Source organism: Thermobia domestica, chromosome 11, assembly GCF_964235325.1.
Source record: "Thermobia domestica chromosome 11, izTheDome1.hap1.1, whole genome shotgun sequence".
NCBI classification, from domain to species: domain Eukaryota; kingdom Metazoa; phylum Arthropoda; class Insecta; order Zygentoma; family Lepismatidae; genus Thermobia; species Thermobia domestica.
In genome coordinates, this window is record NC_137464.1 from 256,805,249 (window position 1) to 256,828,357 (window position 23,109).

The following is a 23,109-nucleotide window of genomic DNA, read 5'->3' on the forward strand; positions in this document are numbered from 1 at the left end:
CAAAGCTCCCTGAATGGTATTAAGTTAGTTTTAAAACATAAAGGTAACCAAGAAAGTTCTGTCCCTTTTTTACCCACCACATTTGAACATCGATATGTCACCCGAGACGCACCTGGAAGATCAAAAATAGTCCCCATTAACATCGACGATCTTCTGCCAACATTCTGGAAGGCCACGGACTTCATCGCTGTAGAACTTGGTGGGCTGGGAAGCGAAGGTATCAAGTCCATTTTGCACCTCTACTAGCGATTTGAACTGGCGTTCTCTAAGATCAAGGAATGGAACGGAATAGTTGATATCGGACGGCGATTGTGCTGGTTTCGGCTGTTTTGTAAGCGGTTCATGGGATGCTAACCAATGATGATGGCGCCGTGGAGCTTCGTACAGGACCCACTTCTCATTACATGTCAACACCCGGTCCAGAAATGACTCCTTCCTCAGACGAGACAGCAAAGAAACACAAGTGTCTGCTCGCGTTGCCTTCTGGCCTCGAATCAAATCATGTGGGACTCATCGACCTAACTTGTAGTGTTTCCCAAGTTGATGGAGGTGTTGCCAAATGGTTTCTCCACTCACACTGAATTGTAGTTCCAGTTCCTCACATGTCTGGTTACTGTTCGCCTCAATTGCCGCTTGAAGATCATTTTGTGTTGGTCTTGTAGCACGTGGTGCGTCTTCGAGTGCTTCGTCACCGTTCTTAAACTTGTTAAACCAGTGATGCACTATCCACGTAGTCACGACACCCTCACTAAAGGCCTGATATATCTTCCGCCCTGCTGTACCGGCGTTTGACCCCAGTTTGAACTCGCACAGCATGCACGCCCTTATGACGCTCTATAGAGGTCCCATGTTCACTCTGTCCTTACGCAAGTTGACGGTGTAACTGAACTGCCACAACCAGGCCGTATGTTGGATATATCCACACCAACAACTGAACTTCGCCTTATCTTCATTCGCATTCAACTCACGGTGTGAGGGCCAATTGAACACAGACCTCCACAAGAAGCAACAGGACTTTCTTGGTTACCTTTATAGAGCTGTTAAAACCACGTGTCAATTTTTGACCCGTAACAATAGAAGTTCTATAGCTACATAAGTATGGTGTTACCGGAAAAATAGCAAAAGGACATCGAACAGAATGGTGTATATCTGGTCTGGTAATGTTACTTTTAAATCACAATAAATGTATTCTCAATTTTCTCTCCAAAGGCTCGATGTTTTTTTTTTTATTATTATTATTATTTTAGAGAACCTGATTAAAAAAAAAAAAAAGATAGCAAGCATATGTCACACATGATGATTAGAATCGACTAATCCGATAACACGCAGCTTAAAAGCTAAACGAAGACAAAACGTGTTCATTGCCGAGGCTTCAGGTAAGCTAAAGAACCTTACACATTACATTTTGGTTACCTCCCATTTATTTTTCTTATTTATGTAGAACCAAAAGATAAGTGCGAACCTTGACATTTTAGAATTTTAAAAACAATTTAGTGTTATACAATAGTAACAACACATGAAATTTATCATTATAAGTGGAAATAACAATGATCGTTGCTAGGACTAGAATTTTGATAATTTACGACCATACAAATTGCCATGGTAAAGACACTCGATATTTTGATTTACGATACAAAGGTTACACACTCGCAACCAATTAAAAGTAAATTTTTAATAAACAAAACATTGATTGAATGCAGAATAAAAGAGTAAAGATTTTCTTGTCTATACATTCTTAAATAACTGGGTTATGCCACTAATAGTTAGCCCATAATTCATATTACACTACCGTTACAAATATCTGAGTTACACTTCTGCCAAATATTTGAATTCTGCATTTCACTGTATTAATGCGTGTATCTCTGTTTTGCTGCTACACGAATCACTGGTATGATAAAGAGTTTAATCACAGAAATGTAAACTCCAGAATGTCTTAAGATTCCGCATCCATTACTGTTTTAGCTTAAGATGAAAATTTAATTATAAATTAAGTTCTGTCATAAAATAAAAGAAAAAAAATTGTAAATTAAAACTTCCTGTTGATATAATACAACTTAGCTCCAAGGGCTCTCGCCAGCTGGATGACACTTATTCAACTTGACGCTGCGTTATCAATGCATTGGCTCCCAGCGTCGTTATCTCTGGCTTTCTAGATTCAAATTCACTATCTATTAATTGAAGAAGCTCCAAAATTACATCACAATCTGGGTATAAATCGAAAATTCTATTACAAGCCAGACCTCCAGAAACCTAACGGAGCCAACAAAAGGAGTTATCACACGGAAGTAAACAAATAGCCAGTCTCTTCAGATAGGCTGCATTGAGAGATGTTTTTTTACAATAAAGAACAATGTTCACACAACATTCTGTTTCACACACGGCTATATAGGAGGAATAGGCATTGACTTTATACCGGCTACACCCCCTATTACGGACTAAGAGTCGAACTGGCCGTATAGGTTGCGATAGTCGGTTGACGGAAAGGCACTACCATCCCTCTTGGATTGCATAAGGAAATAAATACACTTCAATTACAGAATCTCACCCTTATTTGGACCAAAATCTCAACTAGAACTTCTGGCCCTTTTTAGAGTCACAGAGAAAAAATAAAGAGCTCTAGCATGTCAAAACCAAAGAAGAAGGATTCCAACTACAAGAACTTCCTAAAGAAGCCACAAACAGAAAAGGAAGCTACGCCAAAGGGATGAGGTGAATTTCAGAACACAACCAGAAAGACTTAAGATGTAGCGTCGCCAATACATGTTGTACATACAATAGGGAGAACTCCGCCTTCAGAAATTCCAACAATAAGCTACCACACACAATCAAGGAATGCCGGAATCACAATCAGTTCAGCCAGCAGACGCTTCAGAGATATCTATATGTTTAACTTGACTGATGAGCAAATGGATGTTGACGGGACAGAAGGACAAAAGTCGTCACGAGAAGGAAGGCTCTGTGTCTACTTCCCAAAAGAAACATGCCGAGACATCTTTCTGAGTATTTTCTCTGAAGACGACTTCGGGAGGAGAGCAACAATTTCCTACAGAGATGATAGCCAGGCTAGACTCACACAGGAAAAAAAACTTTACAGGTGGGAAACCAGATTATAGCCAGGCTAGACTCACACAGGAAAAACACTTTACAGGTGGGAAACCAGATGATAGCCAGGCTAGACTCACATAGGAAAAAAACTTTACAGGTGGGAAACCAGATGATAGCCAGGCTAGACTCACACAGGAAAAAAACTTTACAGGTGGGAAACCAGATGATAGCCAGGCTAGACTCACACAGGAAAAACACTTTACAGGTGGGAAACCAGATGATAGCCAGGCTAGACTCACACAGGAAAAAAACTTTACAGGTGGGAAACCAAAACATATACAACGAAACTAACCAATCACAGGTGGAAAAGCAAGACTCAGACACAGAAGAACAGCAGAAAGAAAGCTAATCACGAGAGCTCAGCATTTTGAAGAGAAACTTGCGGCTTTTAATAGAAAGTCTCTCCCAAGATTGCTGCAGAACACTCAACCACAAGGAAACCCAAACCAGGAAGTAGGACTAAGAAAAACACTGGCCCTTCTCAAAGCTAGAAACAAGGAGAAATAGAGGAGAACGAAGACTTCACAGAACTAAAGTCACGAAAAGCCAAAGAGAGAGAACTCAGCAGAGAGAGAATCACGTCACCAGGGCAAACTATTGGAGAAGAAATCAAGCAACTTGAACACAAAACCACGTTCGCCACTAGAAGGAAAAAAAAAAAAAAAAAAAAAAAGACAACCAAGCCAACTTCGCAACATAGGAATAAGCAAAATTCAAAATAGCAAACCGAGACAACTTGAGATGCAGACAGGTGGAGTAGAGGAGACGACCCAACAAGCTAACCAAGAAAGATGCAAATCACTGGAGAACCGGCCATTATCGGGCCCAAATCCAGAACAGAGACGATAAAATACTTACAACAAACGACAGAAGCCCAGATTCCTAACTCTTACCTGTGTGATAGAAAGGATACCACAAGAGAAAGGATGACTTACGGACACAGAATATAGTATTCTCACCACTACCACTTCTACGACTCTTTACCAGCAGACCAGAGCAAGTGTATTTCCTCATAACTCATGGAATAAGCATCAAGGATGCACATCAAAGTTGAAAAGTCAAAAATACAGACAAGGCCGGATTCATGTTGGAATTATTACTAATATCATTCTACGTACATAACAAACCCGAAGTACATTGGACCCAAGCAAAGGGGAAAGAAACCTGGTGAGCCCATCACAATAAACCAAATTCATTGTAACTAGTGCCTATTCTTGAACATCTCTGGAAAATAAGTATTTTTTTTTTTTTTTTGTTCCTTTCTTAAAATTTATATTTAATTTATTATTTTTTAAATATATTTTCCACTTTCATTATTACATTGTCTCTACAGTTTCTGGGAAAATTGGTAGAAAATTACTGTCCTAGATCAACGTATATGCTTATCAACACCGAAAAACAGTATACATCATTTCAGACAATTCTTCAAGTTTATGATTAACCAACTTGTTGCACACAAGTACTAAGATAGTATATACAACATCCACAATTGCTTTTAAGTACACCTGACATCTGCGAGGGACAAACGCCCGAACTAGTCCACCTGCAGAAGGCGCACATGTAACGACCAGTAATATTCGTGTCTATATACTTAAAAGGTGTTGATAAATTATCAAAATTCTAGTCTTAGAAATTACAATAAAAATTCCTTTTTCTTATTTACATTAACCAACACATTTATAAGAATAAAGTAGAAAAACAACCATTATAAACAGCAACATCTGGAAATATTTCATTTTTCGACAATAAAAGCATAACAAATACTAGTAACATTTGATATGTCACTCACAACAAAATTCAAAAATAATAATACTGTATATCCAAATACACAATAATAAAAGTAATACAAAACTTTCCTTAAGTCATGGCACATAAATGTTCAACCGATTATTTTTTTCATTATATGAATTCAGAGATTCTTTAGGATGCACAGATATTTATATTAAGACAATTAGTTGATTTGTATGACATAACATTAAACATGTCTATTAGCTTAGTGGTTCCCAACCTTTTTTGGTTCACGACATACTTTGCTGAAGGCACACGGCATTACGATACTCGTGTCAAAATTAATTGATTTTTAACTAATTATTAAATGCTTCATGATTTTTTTAATTCTAAAATTTCGCGACACATCTTATGGGATTGGGTTACGGCATCGTTTGGGAACCACTGTATTAGATAATGGTATAATTACAATAATAGTTCTGTTTTAAATAAAGACTGGCAGTTGTTACAGAATAATACATCAAAAAATGGCACACAAAATGGCAAAATTAATTTTAAATGTGGCATTTTATAATACACAAAGCGTGAAAAATGTGCATGACTGAACTAAGACTCGAACCCGGGATCTTCAGTGTACCATGCCGATGCGTTAAGGAGGCAGACTACTAAATATTTTTTCAAAACCTAACAATTTTTCTCTTGCCCGTTTTTCATAAGTGGAAAGAGATAATGAAATGTAACTTACTACAATAATAGATAATGTTATTCTACACCCAAAAATACAAATCGGAAGAATAATCAGTATTGCCATCCATAGAAATTACAGTGTGGCCAAAATATGAATTACCCAAAAATCTAGGTTAAGACAGCGACTAGAAAAATGAACTCAACAGTAATTATTGACTTATCATGTTGTCTTGGTTCCTTGTTTACTACTTTTTAAATGATATTTGTATTTATTATGTAATAACTTATTTATTTAGTAATAACTTATGTAAGTTATTACAGAATAAGTACAAATATTATTTAAAAAGTAGTAAACAAGGAACCAAGACAACATGATAAGTCATCAATTACCGTTGGGTTCATTTTTCTAGTCGCTGTCTTAACCTAGATTTTTGGGTAATTCATATTTTGGACACACTGTAATTTCTATGGATGGCAATACCGATTATTCTTCCGATTTGTATTTTTGGGTGTAGAATAACATTATCTATTATGGTAGTAAGTTACATTTAATTATCTCTTTCCACTTATGAAAAACGGGCAAAAGAAAAATTGTTAGGTTTTGAAAAAAATATTTAGTAGTCTGTCCCCTTAACAACTACGCCACTCAGTCCGCTCCCAGAACAACCATATACTCTCCCACTCTTTGGTGCTCTTCCGCTCAGACCACGCGATTTTTACCACAACCCAGCTGTTGCGTTTGAACATATCAAGTGACTACGTTCAGAAAACCGGTAACGGTTGTATTATCATTATATTATTTAAACGAGGAAACAACCGATTTAATCTTATTTTTACACACCAAATCCGCTGTAGATATCTTGAGATACAAGCCACGTGGTCTGAGTGGGAGAGTGTATCGCTGTTCTGGGTGCGGCTTAAGTAGCGTAGTTTTTAACGCATCAGCACGGTATGGCTAAGATCCCGGGTTCCACTTCCGGACCAGCCATGCATTTTTCACTCTTTGTGTATTAAGTATGACTTAAAATCAGAATAAATCAAAACGAAGAAAAACAAAGATTACAAATCATAGAAACATTAGTATCAGAAACACAAAACAGCAGAAAAGATATGAAAATGAAAACCGTCAATCAAAAACTACGACTAAGCGGTTAGCGTACGCGCCTTTAGCGTCGGAGACCCGGGTTTGATTCCCGGCGGGAGCTCATGTGGTTCGGATTCCACGTTAATCAGTAGGTCGTTCATATAGCCTCGCTGCTGAACGGAACGTTAAACTCAAAAACTCAACTCAACTCAGCAACTACGAAAAAAATCAGTTTATAGGTAAACCTTATCCTGACATTTGATAAAGCAGTCATGCCATACAACAAACAGTTTACTTTTGATTTTACGATATCACAAATTGTTGTCGGTCCGTTAAGATGTACTTGAGACGTGAAAAAGATCGTTCAACATCCATACCGATGTGAAAGGAGCCTACTTGAAACATTCACAACCTTGAGATTCACAGCAACATGTACTTTTGGTGTATAACGTGCTTTCCATATACTCAGTTGCTCAACAATGATTCATCTCCCCCTCACTGGTAATCTGCAATTCACGATAACGGTACACATGTGACTTGTCTTTCGGGTAGAAAGTAAACGAAATTAAAGAAGAAACCATACAATAGTAAATATGAACAATGAACACGAATAAATGGCACTTATTCTATTCACAATTTCTTGTAAAAATGGCAAAATATGACGGAACGTCACAACTGCCGGAACGTCACAACGTTTTGTCACAACTGCCGGTCTTTAGTTATAAACAAAATTGGACATCCACCTCTCTGAGCCACCCTGTATTCTGACCAAGGGATGATATTAGTTGATTGGGAGTTTATCATCCCTTTTTGAAACCGACAGTATATAAGATATGGATAACATGGGATCCGAACCACATTGGACTCCGACCGGGAATCGAACCAAGATGTCCAGCGCCAAAGACACGTATAGATACTAGGTAGCTCTGATTGGTGAAATTATCTCAAACAAAGATTAATATTGAAAATTAATAATACAATTCTTATTTGCGTTAATACGTTGTTTAAAAAATTAGGCCAAGTTTGATACTTACAACTATACAATTATTAATTTAGTGTTTCTACAAATAGTGGAAGAAAGGAAGTTATTTACTGAATTGGTCTGAGTAAGTCCGCAGCAATTGTGCAGACAAAATATTGCTAAGTATAAATTAAGCTACACATTAAAACAACTAAGAATCTTATTATTCGTTTTCATAACGATGCGTAACTACGCATACTTGAACTAAAAATGGTTCTTCTTTGGTCAATTGAATAACAACTGTATTTCATGCATTGTAATTTCCTGGCCACAATATGGTCTGAAACGAGCAGGGTGTCCATTTTCTTTTCTTTATTCTTTTTTAAACAAGATTTTATGACATCATTAAATTTTATTCAGTTTCTATAAGAATTAGTCATACTCAGGGGACGTAACACTTAACATATTGACCTTAACTTAGAGGATCCAGACTTCAAACCATGAGGTTTTCCCAGGAGTTTATCTCAGACCGACTACTAGAATGATAGAAAGATTCTTTTACATAAAACTCCTGTCCAACTTATTTCCAAAGTTCCTTCCCATGTTTCGCTGTTAATACAGCGTTATAACTTCCAAGCTAAATCTGGAACTTTGTCAATAAATAAACAAATACCATATAAGATTCAAACTCAATAAGACAAAATAGAACTAGTTGCTCAAGTGATAAAGAGACCAATCCCAGAAGTGAAATGATTACGTGATCTGAAGAGAGACTGAGTAGCATTCCGTAACCGCACAATAGACCACAGAAACCCGCGTCCAATCCTCGACTCACCCTCACATTTTCACTCTTTTGATAGGTAATAGCTTGTCTAACTGGCGGCTGTTGAGGAAAGTGTCATCGGTAACATTTTATCGCTACAATATAAGGGAAGAAAAGTTAAAGTATGTACTAATTTTTATAGACCCTGTAGCGATAAAATGTTAATTTTTTTACCAATGTCTTCCCTTAACAGCTGCCACTGTTGTCTACTCTTTCATACACGCATCTAGAACTTTGTATGGAATTGTTACATCTGCAACCACCCACCAAAAATACATCCTGAAGTATTCACGATGTACGTACCAATACAAGTTTGCTACAATTTACATTAAACTTGATAGCAGACTTTGCGAAACCTATGACTTACAGAAGGTTCGTATTTTATAGAAAGCGCCTTGTTACTTGCACCCTGCTCTACCCTTCATATCACTGAGATCACATGCAAATTGCAAAAAAAAAAAAAAAAAAAAAAAAAAAAAAAAAAAAAAAAAAAAAAAACATTCTTAATATACAAACAAAGAAGATTAAATGGAATAATTATAACCGTTAAAAATGACACAGGACAATAAATATGGCACACTGATATCTTGGAGTGATGTTAGGTCTACTTTTAAAGTGATTCAGGTGGGTAATTACGTAAGGAAGTGGAAGTGTCCGAACTCACTTATAATCGTTATTGCATTGTGCAACTTACTAAATCCATTGTCTGGAAAGAAAGAAATGGAAGTATGAAATTATTACATTTCATATGGCACAATAAAATTCGTGTGTGAATATTATCTTGATTAATTCATTGATTTGGGAAGAATGGGGAAGTCGGTCATGTGACCATTTTTCCTCTTTACGATAGATTCAAAATTTTACCTTCAAATCAAAGCATAATGCAGATCAAGACGTTCAGGTAGGAATAAGTTCTAGGCATCTCGATATTTGTAGGATATCGGTCTCAATTGACACCTTAAATAGACGACTCGGTACTTTTTCTTAAGTTTTACGTCCTACGATTATGCCGACTAAGCTGAAGGAGAAGATGATGAAACGGTGGAATGAAGAAAGTGGGAGGAAACGGGAAAACTCCGAGAAAACCCACGCACACGATTGAGTTCAGTGGATTTTGAGTTTAACGTCCCTTTCAGCAGCGAGGCTATATGAGACGGGACCTACTGATTAACGTGGAATCCGAACCACATGAGCTCTCGCCGGAAATCGAACGCGGGTCTCCAACGCCAAAGGCGCGTACGCTAACCGTTTAGCCACGAAGAACCTCCCACGCGCACGGTGTTTCTCCACCACAAAGCTCACTTGGCACGAGCTGAGATCGAACCACGAACCCCATGCACCAAAGGTGAACGCTCTACCAGTGAGTCACCGCGACCCCATGGTGCTTTTCAATGTAATTCTGATGGCAATGATATACCTATCTAGTAATACTCTCGTTATCACTAGAACTTCATAAATGTTTAAAATTCTCAAGATGATGCTTGTAAAGACGGAATATAAAGAGAAGATAGTAAATAGTCATAGTACAGCAATCCGATACATTTTTACCTTCTTCACAGCAGTTGCACCTTGAAGTTTTACTTGTTTAAGTTTTAGCATTCCTCTTCAACACCGATGCTATATGTGACATGGATTTACAATGAAAAGTGGAATCCGAACAACCGCAATGCATTCCCATTTTTTAATGTTCTCTCAGCAGACATCGAACCCGGAACCACGTTCACCAAAGGCTGATATGCTAGCACTAGACCAGTGGCAGGCACATATCCAATGGGAGAGGTCTCGATATCCCCCTTCGAAATCAGAAATGAAAAAAAAAAAAATGAAATTTCTAGAAAAGTTACGGAATTCTCAGAATTTCTGATACTAGTGAGGAAAATTTCACGCCTTCGAAAACATAGTGCCGTTTTATAATAGTGTGGACATTTTTTATTATAATTTTTCGTCATCGCTTCTCTGCAGTATCTCACACATGTTATTTCTGAAACAAGTTTTCTACTGCTCCTTTAACTTGTCATTTGAAACAGACAGTTGTTGACGGAATAATAAAAACAAAAATATATGTGGAAAGAAGGTTCTGTTAACATTTGATTCAACAGAGAAAGGAACGCAGATATTGTAAAATATTTTACAAAACATTATTGGATATTTATTTTTTATAATAGTTGAAGTCATAATAAAAGGAAAATTGTTATATTTGAATGAACAGAGGAAGGAACGTAGATATTATAAAATCTTTTTCTACACTTTTTTTTTTTTTTTTTTTTAATTCTTTTACTCGAGATTTCTTCATAGTTTGTCATTAAAATACTTACTTACATTTTCTCATTTCATTGTCCTAACAAACCAATATATGTTGCCAGTAAAATAATTTAGGATGATCGAGCCCCTGGTGTGATAACCACAATATTTCATGTCACGGACTCCTCCCCAGTACGAAATCCTGGCTACGTGCCTGCCAGTGGAGAGGGCTAATAATTAGCATGAGTTCAACTGTTAACATGTCATGACACTAAACTGATGGTTTACTTTGATAAAGGTTAAACTTACCACAAATCAAAAATAATGACCGGACAGTCACTATAATATCAATATTATATATAAACTCAAACATCGAAAAGTGGGGTCGTAAGAACTACCAACTTAATCCCACTTAAGGTCGACTTTCGTACTTATCAGCTTGAAAAAGCCAATATTTTGCTTACAGCGAAGTAAGTTCAATGACAAGATATCCAGAAACAGAAGTTTCTCAGTTTTCCACGTTTGAATATTATAAACTTGTCGATTCTTCACATAGTAGTGAATTTTTGTTACGGGAAATAAACTGTGGTAAGAGTGAAAAGGATCACGCACTAGAAGTTTTAATCTTGTCCACTAGATGTCAACCGCTGGAGGATGTTCGCGGCGCGCCATCAAACGGCGAGATATGTAACTTCTACTCCCTTTATAAAAAAACAAAAAACAAATTCAGAAATTCACTTTTGTTCAAGTTATCGTGTGAAGTAACGGACGGACGTAAGTCACCGTTACCCGTTAAAAGTTGTTAACGAATTGACGTCGTTAACGAGCCAATAGCTGCTTGGGGAGAACTGAAATAGGAATAACAAAGTTCCACGATCCTTTATTTATAACACTGGAACAACGAATATTTTGTACATGTTACAATAGGCATATTTATATTCAACGTAAATAATCCATTGTTTCCTTCAGATTTGAAGCAACCAATGTGCGTCTATGGATGATTACGTCATCGGTCGATAAAACACGTTAAATTACTTTCTATTGTAACACCTTTGTAGACAATTCACATTCTTTTCCCTAATCAATTGTCTCTTACAGATATAACAGATAAATGATAAGGTTTGTGTCCACAGTTTTAGGCAAAATAAGGATCCTTGTTTTGTTTAATCCTTGTTACACCTTAAAATGACAGACAATAAAAGAACTGCGAAAATAAAACTAGAGGTAAATTTACAAAGAAAAATTCACTACTACGTGAAGAATCGGTAAGTTGATAATATTAAAATCTGGATGACTGAGAAACTACTGTTCTGGATATTTTGTCATTCACTCAGCCAATGTCCCGACCACTTTCTCTTCCTCTTCTTAGTAACACCTAAAATTTTTCTTTTCTTCCCCATTATTTCTAACTACCTCTCATCCGTTTTCCGCTAGACCCCAGCTAGTTCTCTCCATTCTTCTCGACACCTACATTTCGAAAGTTTCCAGTCCTTTTTCATTACTTTCGCGTAATGTCCATGTTTCTGCCCCAACAACACGAAGCATTTTATGAGTCTTATTCTCAATTCTATTCAAAAACCCTCAAAATAAACCTTTCTTTCCCTTAATGCTTCTTTCGTCACTCCTATCCTTGCTTTTATTTCACGTTCGCACTTCATATCATCACTAATAACACTACGCAGGTATCGAAAACTAGTCAACTGTTCTATTTTCTCCCCTTTTACTTCTATGTTTGACAGCGACCGCTTCGTTCCAATCACCATGCCTTTTGTCTTTCTAACCTTTATTTTCATTCCATATTCTTCACAGCCCTTCCTCGAGTTTTCTAACATTTTATTGATTTTCTTATCAGATTCCACAAGATGCATCATATCATCTGCACACTGTACATCTATTCATTCTCGAAATACCATCTTCATTACGTAGGTTGTTTTTCACAATCTCTTCTAGATAGATATTAAATAATCTTAGCGAGAGACATTCCTGTCGAACTTTCCTTCCAACTGCACTATCCTCTGTGATTGCTTTCCCTATTCTAACACTCATTTGTTGGTTCATATGTTTCTTATAGCTCGAGACGCTGAATGAAAACTGGAAATAATGCTCCACATGCACCACGAATGGTGCTCTCACGAACCTGATATACAAAAGTGCATTCATGAAACATTTTTAGCACAATCACTGACATTGCATGAAGGCATAGACAAGGTTGGTGAATGATATGTTCATGTCAAAATATACATCTATCCATTTGAAGGAGGAGAAAGTGAGGAAAGAAAAGAAAACGAATGAAAATGGAAGAAAAAGAGAATGAAAAAACAAAGAAAGAAAAAGGACAAAGCGAAACAAAGTTTGAATGAGAGACAGGTGGGAAAAGGAAGGGGCAAAAGAAGAAACATTTCTTGTTATCAACTGACACTTAAAATAATCATTAGCTCTGCCTCCACTTTTTCACAAGTGCAATCATATAATAATATTAAAATTTCATCCCGTAATTTTCTACAGAATAAAAAATACGTAGCCTAATCAATAAAGACTGATCATCAGTGTTTATGAGGTGAATACAACACCAAGGCACAGAAAACGGAACATGTTTGTGTAGTGAGAGAAGTGACGAATAGAGCGAGCAAGTTTGAAGGTCATGACCTCAGAAATGTGACCTTGGCAGCTGTTCAAGCACACAGGTAGTTTCAGTTTCACACGGAAGTGACACGTGAAGAACAGTACAGAAATTCTGTTGACTATCTTGCAAAGATCAACGTTCCGTGTGTACTCCTTCCTCCATATAGCCCTGATTTAGCCCCTTGTGATTTCTTTCTTTTTCCAACTTTGAAGAAACACCTCTGGGAACGGTGTTTCGTATCTTCAAGGGCAGTGGTGAAAGCTGCGGAGGCGATTTTGAAGGATCTGTCCAAAAATGACTTCCAGCATGTCTTTGATGACTGGCAGAAACGTTGGGACAAGTGCATTGCATGTAATGGGGACTATTTTGAAAAAGACCTTCAACATTTGGAGGATTAGTACAGGTAACTATGTTTTATTCATTTATGCTCATTCTTAATTGATCAACCCTCGTACTACTGAGTACACTTAATTTTTTCAGTTGCTCTTCATTCTTTCTTAGTTCATCGCCTAAAGCAACGTCATCATATTTTTTTTTAAAAAAATCTTTGTTTTACGCCCCACGGTTATGCTGGCTAGGCTAAAGGAGACGGTAATGATACGAAATAAATGAAATGGTGCAATGAAGAAAAAGGGAGTAAACTGGAGAACCCCGAGAAAACCCACGCATACGGTGTTTGTCTACCACAAAGCTCAATTGACGCGAGCTGGGATCGAACCAAGGATCCCATGTACCAGAGGTGAACGCTCTACTACTAAGCCACCGCGGCCCGCCGTCATGATTTGAAGACGTGGCATCTTTCTCAATGGTGAACATATCGACAACGCCAACTATTTCACCATGTGTATGTTATACGTTAATAAACATTACGCAGATAAATATTAGCATTATCCTTCGAATTCCGCTGGGAACGTAACAAAGCAGGATAATTAAGCACTGTGGAAATGAACATACTCAACTAGGTATCCTAATCTTCGGAAAGAACAAACCTTAACCTTGCACTGAGTTCGGACACTTCCTAAGTTTTTCATATATACAAATACATACATACATTAACAACCTCATTAGAAAAAATATACAAAGAACTCCACAGAATTACACCCTTTTACACCTGTACAATTGGAAGATTTGACATCACCAATAAGTAACGTTTGTACTTTTTTCACCGGAACATTTAGTTTTCTTTCTTCTTCTTCTTTCTTAAAAGCGTTATTAATACAAATTCAGTTTCTCATGGAGATACCAACGAAGATTTATCCTGCAAAAAGAAAAGAATTTTATGAATTAAAATAAGTCGTTAGTAAATTATACACTAACTTACTAACTCTAAGCTCACTCACATAGTTGCACCGGACATTAAGCCCATGTGTGCTACAAATGTTAATTAAATACAATTGTTAGTCTTATGTTCAAATTGTTTAAAATATATAATTAGAGTTTAACATTTCCAGTACAGCAGTAATGAAAGTTTGTTATAAACTATCCTTAATCTCAAAAGTGCTATAAACTCTAATTGTTTCATGTACTATGGTACTGTCTTTCTATGATAGTTCATGTAATGACCGCCGCCATTTGCACAAAAAAGTTCACTTGTTGAAATTAGCTCTGCATTATAATTATCACATTTCTTTGATACATTGTGTTAGATATTGGCACGAACAATATATCATACTGCTTGGAGTATTAACAAGTCATTCATTAATAATAAATTAGATTGAAATGAATATAAATTGTAAAATAATTAGATTTGGACATGAAATAAATGATCGTCAATTGTTTACCTCGACATCTTATTTCAGTGTATAGTATGTACAATTTTAACTGTTCACACTATTATTTGGAATGTTTTTCACTATTAATTGTAATAGTATCGCATTTGACCAAATATAAGAATTAAAGAACTATGAAATATTTGTAAAATATTACAAAAAACAAACACACAAAACAAACACTCCATGACGGTTTACGAATTTTAAAGTTCGTTGTCACAGGAACAAAAGCATATCATTAGATCAATTATTGTACCAAGAACATTGTTATTCATGTGCATAAAATACATCTTCATACAATGGAAGCTTTCTTTAACGGGATCAAACATACTACGTTTTATTTCCATTGAAAGCAGATTTTTACTTAAAGTACATTATATTATTTAAAAACTGACGAAACCATAAAATTGTTACATTAAGGACAAAGACCAGTAATGCATTCGGTAGGTGAAAATGTTGATTTTTACTATAAGTACAATTTTAAACCGTTTTCACTATTAGAGTGATCCTATACAGAACAAACTCACGTGGACGGCTCGTATTTGTTTGGCCACAGCAACCGAAATGCAACATAGAAGGGATGCATCCATTGAAAATAGATCCAATTAGAATCCATAATAAACCATTAAACAGTGGTGCCCACCCCCCTCATGTCCATGACGCCCCCCCTCAATTGTCTATCCGTAGATGTTCTTCCATGAAAAAAAAAAACTTTTTCGATTAATTTTTACACCCCCTCAAACATATTTATATAGATTTTTAGCCCCCCAAATATTTCAATGACGCAGTTTGCGTCATAGCCCCCCCCCTTGTGGGCACCCCTGCATTAAATATGCTTTTCATTTATTCTTAAATACCAAGATTCAAATACGGAAATGGTAAAAAGTATTATCTTGCTGCATTCATTAGAAGGATATAAATTAACGAGAAATATCAGCAGTCGTGTTTTGCATTATTAAAAAGTCTCGTCACCAATCGCTAGTCTTTCACTTCAGTCCAGAAGTTGGATTAGCATCATGGCGAATAATAGTAATGCTTCTATTCCTCTGTCTCTAAACAAGTATACACAACAACAAGGCAGGAAAACCATTAACGAGCGGTGCGAAATCCATAACTCTGAACGTATTTCACAAATACTGTGAAAAATATAAGCTACTCTCAATACACGATATAATGTCCCTAGCCTCTGAGTTTAATGGCATATCAGCTATTAGCATTAATAAGATTCGGAAAGAAAAAAAAATACACTAGGTAAAGCTGTAACTCCGCTAAAAAGAGGAAGCAGAGGTGGAGGGATACAACTGCACTTTGTTTGCATAAGGGTCACTCTATGAACACAGTTTAGATATAAATGTATGAAATTTGGTTCAGCAATACATTTCAACAATCTCTTTGTATTCAGCAAAACAAAATACAGCGTGTACGAAAAAAAAAAAAATCGATTCAAAAAGGATACAAATCTCTTAAACAAATGAACGCAGAAACCGTAAAGTAAATTTTAAAATTAATTTTTGAATATAAAGTTTTGCTTACAATAATATATTACTTGGATGTAGATAGGTGGCTCTGTGGTACGTCAAGATGGCAATTCCGCCACAGAAAGTATCCTGCGTTCTCCGCTACAAACGTGATTTCGTCTCAGAGGGTTCGGCGTTGGCAGAAACACTTCACCAATATATCAATAACTAAGAGTGAATGACAAGGGTAACGAATTATCAAAATATTTAACTTGTTGAAAATACTCAGCTGCTGTACTTACGTGTAATCCAACTTCAGACTTTTTTTAGACAGCCCAGTGAGTACGTTTGAAACCTTGAGCTGAAACGGAACAAGTATCACACATTTAATGTTATGTATTATCACAAATCAATACGACAAAATACATGCTATTTTCAACAACTGTAATAAATCAGTATGTGGATTAACGAAATTACCTAGTCTTAACCATAAATACTGTCCCCAATTTTTTTAAGTACATTGATACAAAATGGTTGGAGACATTTTAATATTCTAACAACATGAGTACATGAATCCATTATGAACTAAAATCACAAATAATTATTCAAAATGGCCACCATTAGCATGCACACAGTCCTTAAGTCTTTGTGACCACTCATCAATTCCATTACGCAACACTTCAACTGGAAAATCTGCAGCTGCCTACAGAAGAGACTGACTGCTTTAAACTTTCAATATTGGGATGTCTCTTCTTGCAAGCCATCTCTTGAAGCTTGGACCACAATTGATAGTTCACCACAAGGTAATTAATTTTTTATACCTTACATTATATGTACATTACCAAAAAATGATGAAAAATGACTGGAAGCTTTCGAAATGTGGGTGTGAAAAAGAATGGAGATAAATAGCTGGGTTGAGCGGAAAACGAATGAAAGGGTCTTAGAAATTGTGGAGAAAAAAGAACGATTTTAAATATTATTAAGAAGAGGAAGAGAAACTGGTTGGGATATTGACTAAGAAGGAACTGTATCATGAGAGACGTGTCAGAGGGAATAGTGACAGGAAAATCAGGGAGGGGCGAAGGAGATTATAAATAAAGGACAATATGAAAACAGAAAAATCGTACATGAAGATCAAGAGGTTAGCGGAAGACCGTGGAGCATGAAGCTTCCCAGCTGCGGCAAGTGACCTGCCATTAATGGCAGAATACCTATGGTGATAATGATGATACATTATATGTTGTACTTTACTGTTAGTAATTTTACAAGGAATAAATATATTTTTATTGTAGCTTAACATATACACAACTATAATTATGTCTATTGTGCTATATGGTATTATGAAACATGGTCGCTTATTTTGAAGGAAGAAAATTCAGACTGTAATATCTAAAATTAAACCCTGACGGGAATATTCGGACTCAAGGGGGACGGGGATGGGGTACGATGTAAATTTCACAGCGAGGAACTGCATAATTTATAAGGTTTAAGTTTTATCCTACATTGTTAGTATCGTTAAGTCTAGGAGACTAAAGTAGGCAGGTCATGTAGCCAGAATGAAAGAAAGTATGAACGCTTTCAAAATTATAACCGGGAACTCAAACGAAAAAGGGCCATTACGACGACCTAGTTAGAGATGAGAGGATGATATTAAGATGGATCTTACAGAAATAGGAATACAAAGTAGAACCTGGATCCAGTTGGTTAAGGACAGAAGTTAATGGAGACCTTTAGTGAACGCGATATTGAACCTACGGGTTCCATAAGCCGTAGAGTGAGTTAGTTTAGTTAGTTTCTTACCCATCCTGTAAGTCTTGGAGATGGCCATAGAGTTGTTTTACAATTAACAGTAGAAAAGCTTAACAATTTATTTGGCTTTGCTGTCTACAAACAACACCGCTTTCTATTGCATTATACTCACAAATCATAACTTCAGTAATCATTTAATCGACATTACCATTTTCCAGGGTTGACTGGTTTAAAAAAAAACAACTGGTTTAAACCAAAAAACGAAAAATTTTCGTAAAAGTGTAACTATTCGTAAAATCTTGATGAACACACATTTGTGGGTTATCACGTTTCACTCCCATATATTATTCGTATTATATTCAGACCTAAATTCCCCATTCTTTACTGAAAGAGATTATATTACAAAACCAACTTTTTTTATGTAACTTTATGGATGTTTCTTTTGTAATTTTTTAGTTTGTTATTATTGTTATGCAACCAAAGGAAAATTCTAAACATTGTTTCGTTTTAATAATGTTTACTATTGATAAAATACATCGAAATGCCGTACTCTTTTTGGGAGGTCATACAAACCCCACGACAGGCAATTATTGAGGCAAGAATCTTTGGTAACTATTTATGTATAAATGGGTCAGAGCCAAAGTGGACTCAAATAATTCGTATCTTTATTCACTCTTCTTACTGATATGCAAAGTAAGTCGTTATATTTCTTTAACTTGGACTAATAAAAGTCGTAGTGAACTGACTTGGACTAAATTAGTTCTTCTGTACTCTGTAGTACTTTGAAATTGTCCATACGTAATTCTGTATAATGGTTCCACTTGTGCAATTCTTTATCTTTTTGTCCTTTTGTCCTAATAACTCTTGACGATTATATTAACAAATATGTAAAGATCAGTCAACGTATTTTTATCAGGAGTCCTTCGTGAGTGAGTCGGCAGACGTATCGCATTTGTGGCCAATTAGTCCCGGTTTCGAGTTCAAATGGAGGACAATTTCTCTGGGATGTAAGCCGAGAAGCTGTTTGGATTACGCTTTAAGCTTATGTGACCCCTTCCAGCATAACCCGGTTGTTGCATACTAACACCAAGGCAAAACAAGCTTACTTCTATCCGTATATGATATAAATAGATAAAGCAAATTATTTAAACCAAAAAAAAAAAAAAACCTGGTTTAAACCCAAAAAACCGGGTTTAAACAACAACAACAAAAAAAAACTTTTTTTTTCAATAAAAACCATGGTTTTTGCCAACCCTGCTATTTTCATACAATATTCATATACGTGATTTGCGGTTCACTTGTTGAGAAAGATGTAATCTTTTGTTCCTACAGTAATCGCTTCTTCTGAGAAATATATTATTCTTAATTATAATTGATCATTTTACGAGCAATATTGTTAACTAACAACAAATGATTAGCTACTTTAAGACAATATTTGCTTGGAAATAATCAGCCTGTATTTTGTATCCAAAAGTTACTCTCAGTTTTCAGTGAGGTAAATACCGGATAGTCCATTTATAATGACAGTAGTAAATATCTCAGAAATCGTAAAAGGCAGAGAAGCGAAATTTTGCACCAAGAAACTATACGGAGGGGAGCCGCGTCCTAGGTATTTTGTAACCTTACCGGATGAACAGTTTTGCCAACCCTACATAAAGTTATGATTTTTTTAAATGTCATTACACCAGGTTATTACATTTTCCAAATCAACATGTCAAACAAAAACTTGAAATACCACATTTATTATTCAGTGTTACAAACTAAGGATGTTATAATATCACAAACATCCAAAGTTTGGAAGCCTCGTATCACACATACACCATAACGGAGATCAGGGGCGGGTCCAGGGGGGGGCGATCGCCCCCCCCCAGGAGAGGGAACTTTTTTATTTTATATATAAATAAAACCCATCCCAGAGTTTGGAGCTCTTAAAAGTAGCTCTAACTGACAGTATGACAACCCCCCCCCCCCCAGAAATCGGTCCTGGATCCGCCCCTGACGGAGATGGACAATATAATACACATCGAAAGTACTTTAGCTTGGATATCATGGTCATGGTATGGCTTGTTTCAGGAACGAACTTACCAGGACTTGAAGATTTGAATTTTTTTCAAAGGTTTTACTTCGAAAAAAATGCTTAAATAAGTATTATATCTAGTTACTTTTACGGTTTGCAATAAACGTACAATTATTTTGTCGTTTACAGCACTTCGATATCTAAACTGTTCCGGAGATACGATAAACATTGATAAAGTTTGCAAACACTGCTTAAATTATGCTAGAACTTGCTGTAATTACAGCAACTAAAAGCTATTGCTGTAATGTTATAAAAGAGAAAAAAAACAAGAATCATTTTAAGTATTTTCCACAAATACGCCGTTTTCAGCCTTTCAAAAAAATTTAAACCTTCAAGCCCTGGTAAGTTCGTTCCTATTCATTCGAAACAAGCCATACCATGACCATATTATCCAACGCTAAGATACTTACAATGTGCATTATCCTGTTCATCTCCGTTATGCTGTATGTGTGATAGAGGCTTCCAAACTTTGGATGTCTGTGATACTATGACATCCTTGGTTTGCAACGCTGAATAATAAATGTGGTATTTTAAGCTTTTGTTTGACATGTTGATTTGGAAAATGTAATAACCTGATGTAGTGCCATTAAAAAAATATCATAACTTCATGTAGGGTGGCAAAACTGTTCATCCGGTAAGGTTACAAAATACCTAGGACGCTGTCCCTCTCCTTATAGTTTCTTGGTGCAAAATTTTGCTTCTCTGCCTTTTACGATTTCTGAGATATTTACTACTACCATTATAAATGGACCACCCTGTATATATTAGCCCAACACTATTACCTTCTTGTTAAGCTTCACTTTCATTCTACATTCATTCAGCTCCAACAAAGTTCAACGGTTTGGGCGAAACATACGAAAAAAAAAAAATTTTTTTTCTATAAATAAAGAAGTAAGGAAACCCAAGTCAAAATAAAGAATACCTTTGTAGTTCAAATTTTAATTAACCTTGACAATTATCTTAGTTGATTTAGTTTTCAGCCTTCGTCTGGTCGATTTCGCTAACGTAGCTTGAACACAAACCCATCACATCTTCCTGTATATTTTATGTATATCATTTATAAGAACGCGCTGTCAATATCAGTAAACACTTGTCGCCATTCTACATTAAAGAAACTGACCAGTTTTAAGGTTTAAGACTAACGAACCGAAATAATTCTCAAGGATAAATAAAATTCACTGAAGGCAATCATGATCTTTATTACAGAATTTGCGTAAAAATGAGAACTTTATTTGGTTAAACTTACATCATTTCACATTGTCTTCCGTATGCTCTAAAATATATATATTAAAATTCAGTTACTTACCAATACTTTGAAGAAGAACACGAATCTGAAATTGAAAGGAAGAATAATATGAAGTAACATGATTTATATAGATTTATATATGAGAACTGAAATTTAAATACTTATTTTTTTTTTTTAACTTTATTTTTAAACTAGTTGAATATACCGATGATTCGCACGGGGGCTGTATATACCCATGATTCGCACAGGGGAAGTCAACGCCTGTGGGAGTATCACCATTGAACTCAGCGACCGCGAAAACTATGGATTTTGATACTAATATCGGTCATTTTGGGCTACTTTTTACATGTCTTGGTATCTCCCATGCCGACTCCCGGTCTGCATACAATTGTAGCTGAATTTGCAAGTCATCGCTAATGGAAGTGTCACCACTGATCTCAGCGACCGCGAAAACTATGGATTTAACACTAATATCGATAATTTTTTATTACTTTTACATGTCCTGGTATCCCCCCCCCCCCCCGAGCCGAATAGCGTGAATTTGGAAGTTAATGCGATCGGAGTTCACCATTGATTCCAGCGACCGCGAAAACTATGAATTCGACACTAATATCGGTCATTTTTTACTACTTTTACATGTCCCAGTAAACGCCTCCCTGAGACCCCCGTGGTTCGAATTTTGACAAAAACATTTAACCCTGGTCTGGAGCCTGGACCAAGGTATTCGTGACTAAAATTTGGTAACTCTAGGTTAATTTGTCTGTTTCCCAAGTCGGTTCCGGTAAACGCTCCCCTGAGACCCCCCTGGTTCGAAATTTGAAAAAGGGGCTTCGTCTTGATCTGGGGCATACGCCAAGGTAACCCTGACCAAAATTTGGTAACTCTCGGTCCACTCGTCTGGTCCCCAGGCCGCACATAGACAGACAGACAGACACACAAACAAACTCTTTATTTTATTTATATTAGATTCAGACGTCAACTTGCTCTCGTCAATAGCATTTTGTGATTTCACAGCGTTAAAAATCATTGATTTGACGTTTTACACTTAAAAATAACTTTTTTGGCGTTTTACACTTAAAAATAACTTTTAACTGTTTGGTGTTCTAATAACTAAATAACTAACTATTATTTCAGACCCCCAAAGATCCATGCAGAATCAAAATCTAGCCATTGGATCCTAATTTATGCCAACGCCAATCCAGTAAAGGTTGAATTGCGTGGGTGTATCACTGCAGCTGTGGGCGAAGTCGACCCTGACATGTTAAAAAGAGTGGTAGGAACTTGATTATAGACTAGTTGTGTGTCACGCAATATGTGGATGGCACATTGAACATTTATAATATGTCACAAAAAATGTTTATTTGCGTCTCATTAAAATGGAATAATTGGTCATTCAAATTGGGACCATTATTTTGACTTAACCAGTATACTCAGGTCAACTTGAGTACTCGGTAGAAGTGAACTGAAAATATATTAATAGCAAATTTTAAGTGTCTTATCAAACCGAACCTTAACATCACGTATTACCATTATCCATTTCCTTAACAATCTGACGTCGA

The 23,109-nt window shown here is 36.2% G+C and overlaps 1 protein-coding gene across 2 annotated transcripts in view; it reads right to left on the reverse strand.

Annotated features, from left to right (window-relative positions):
• Nucleotides 1-1,409: 1,409 nt before the first annotated feature.
• The window catches only part of LOC145664964 (uncharacterized), a 69,034-nt gene continuing 47,334 nt past the window's right edge, over nt 1,410-23,109 (reverse strand). The window contains exons 11-13 of one of the 2 annotated variants that reach the window (XM_081732116.1): nt 21,611-21,635; nt 16,781-16,839; nt 1,410-14,510 (exon numbers count right to left, since the gene is read on the reverse strand). In XM_081732116.1, the coding sequence (XP_081588242.1) occupies nt 16,805-16,839; nt 21,611-21,635 (60 nt within the window). In that variant the 3' untranslated portion in view covers nt 1,410-14,510; nt 16,781-16,804. The remainder of the gene's footprint in view (nt 14,511-16,780; nt 16,840-21,610; nt 21,636-23,109) is intronic. The other variant, XM_081732115.1, reaches the window with a different exon arrangement.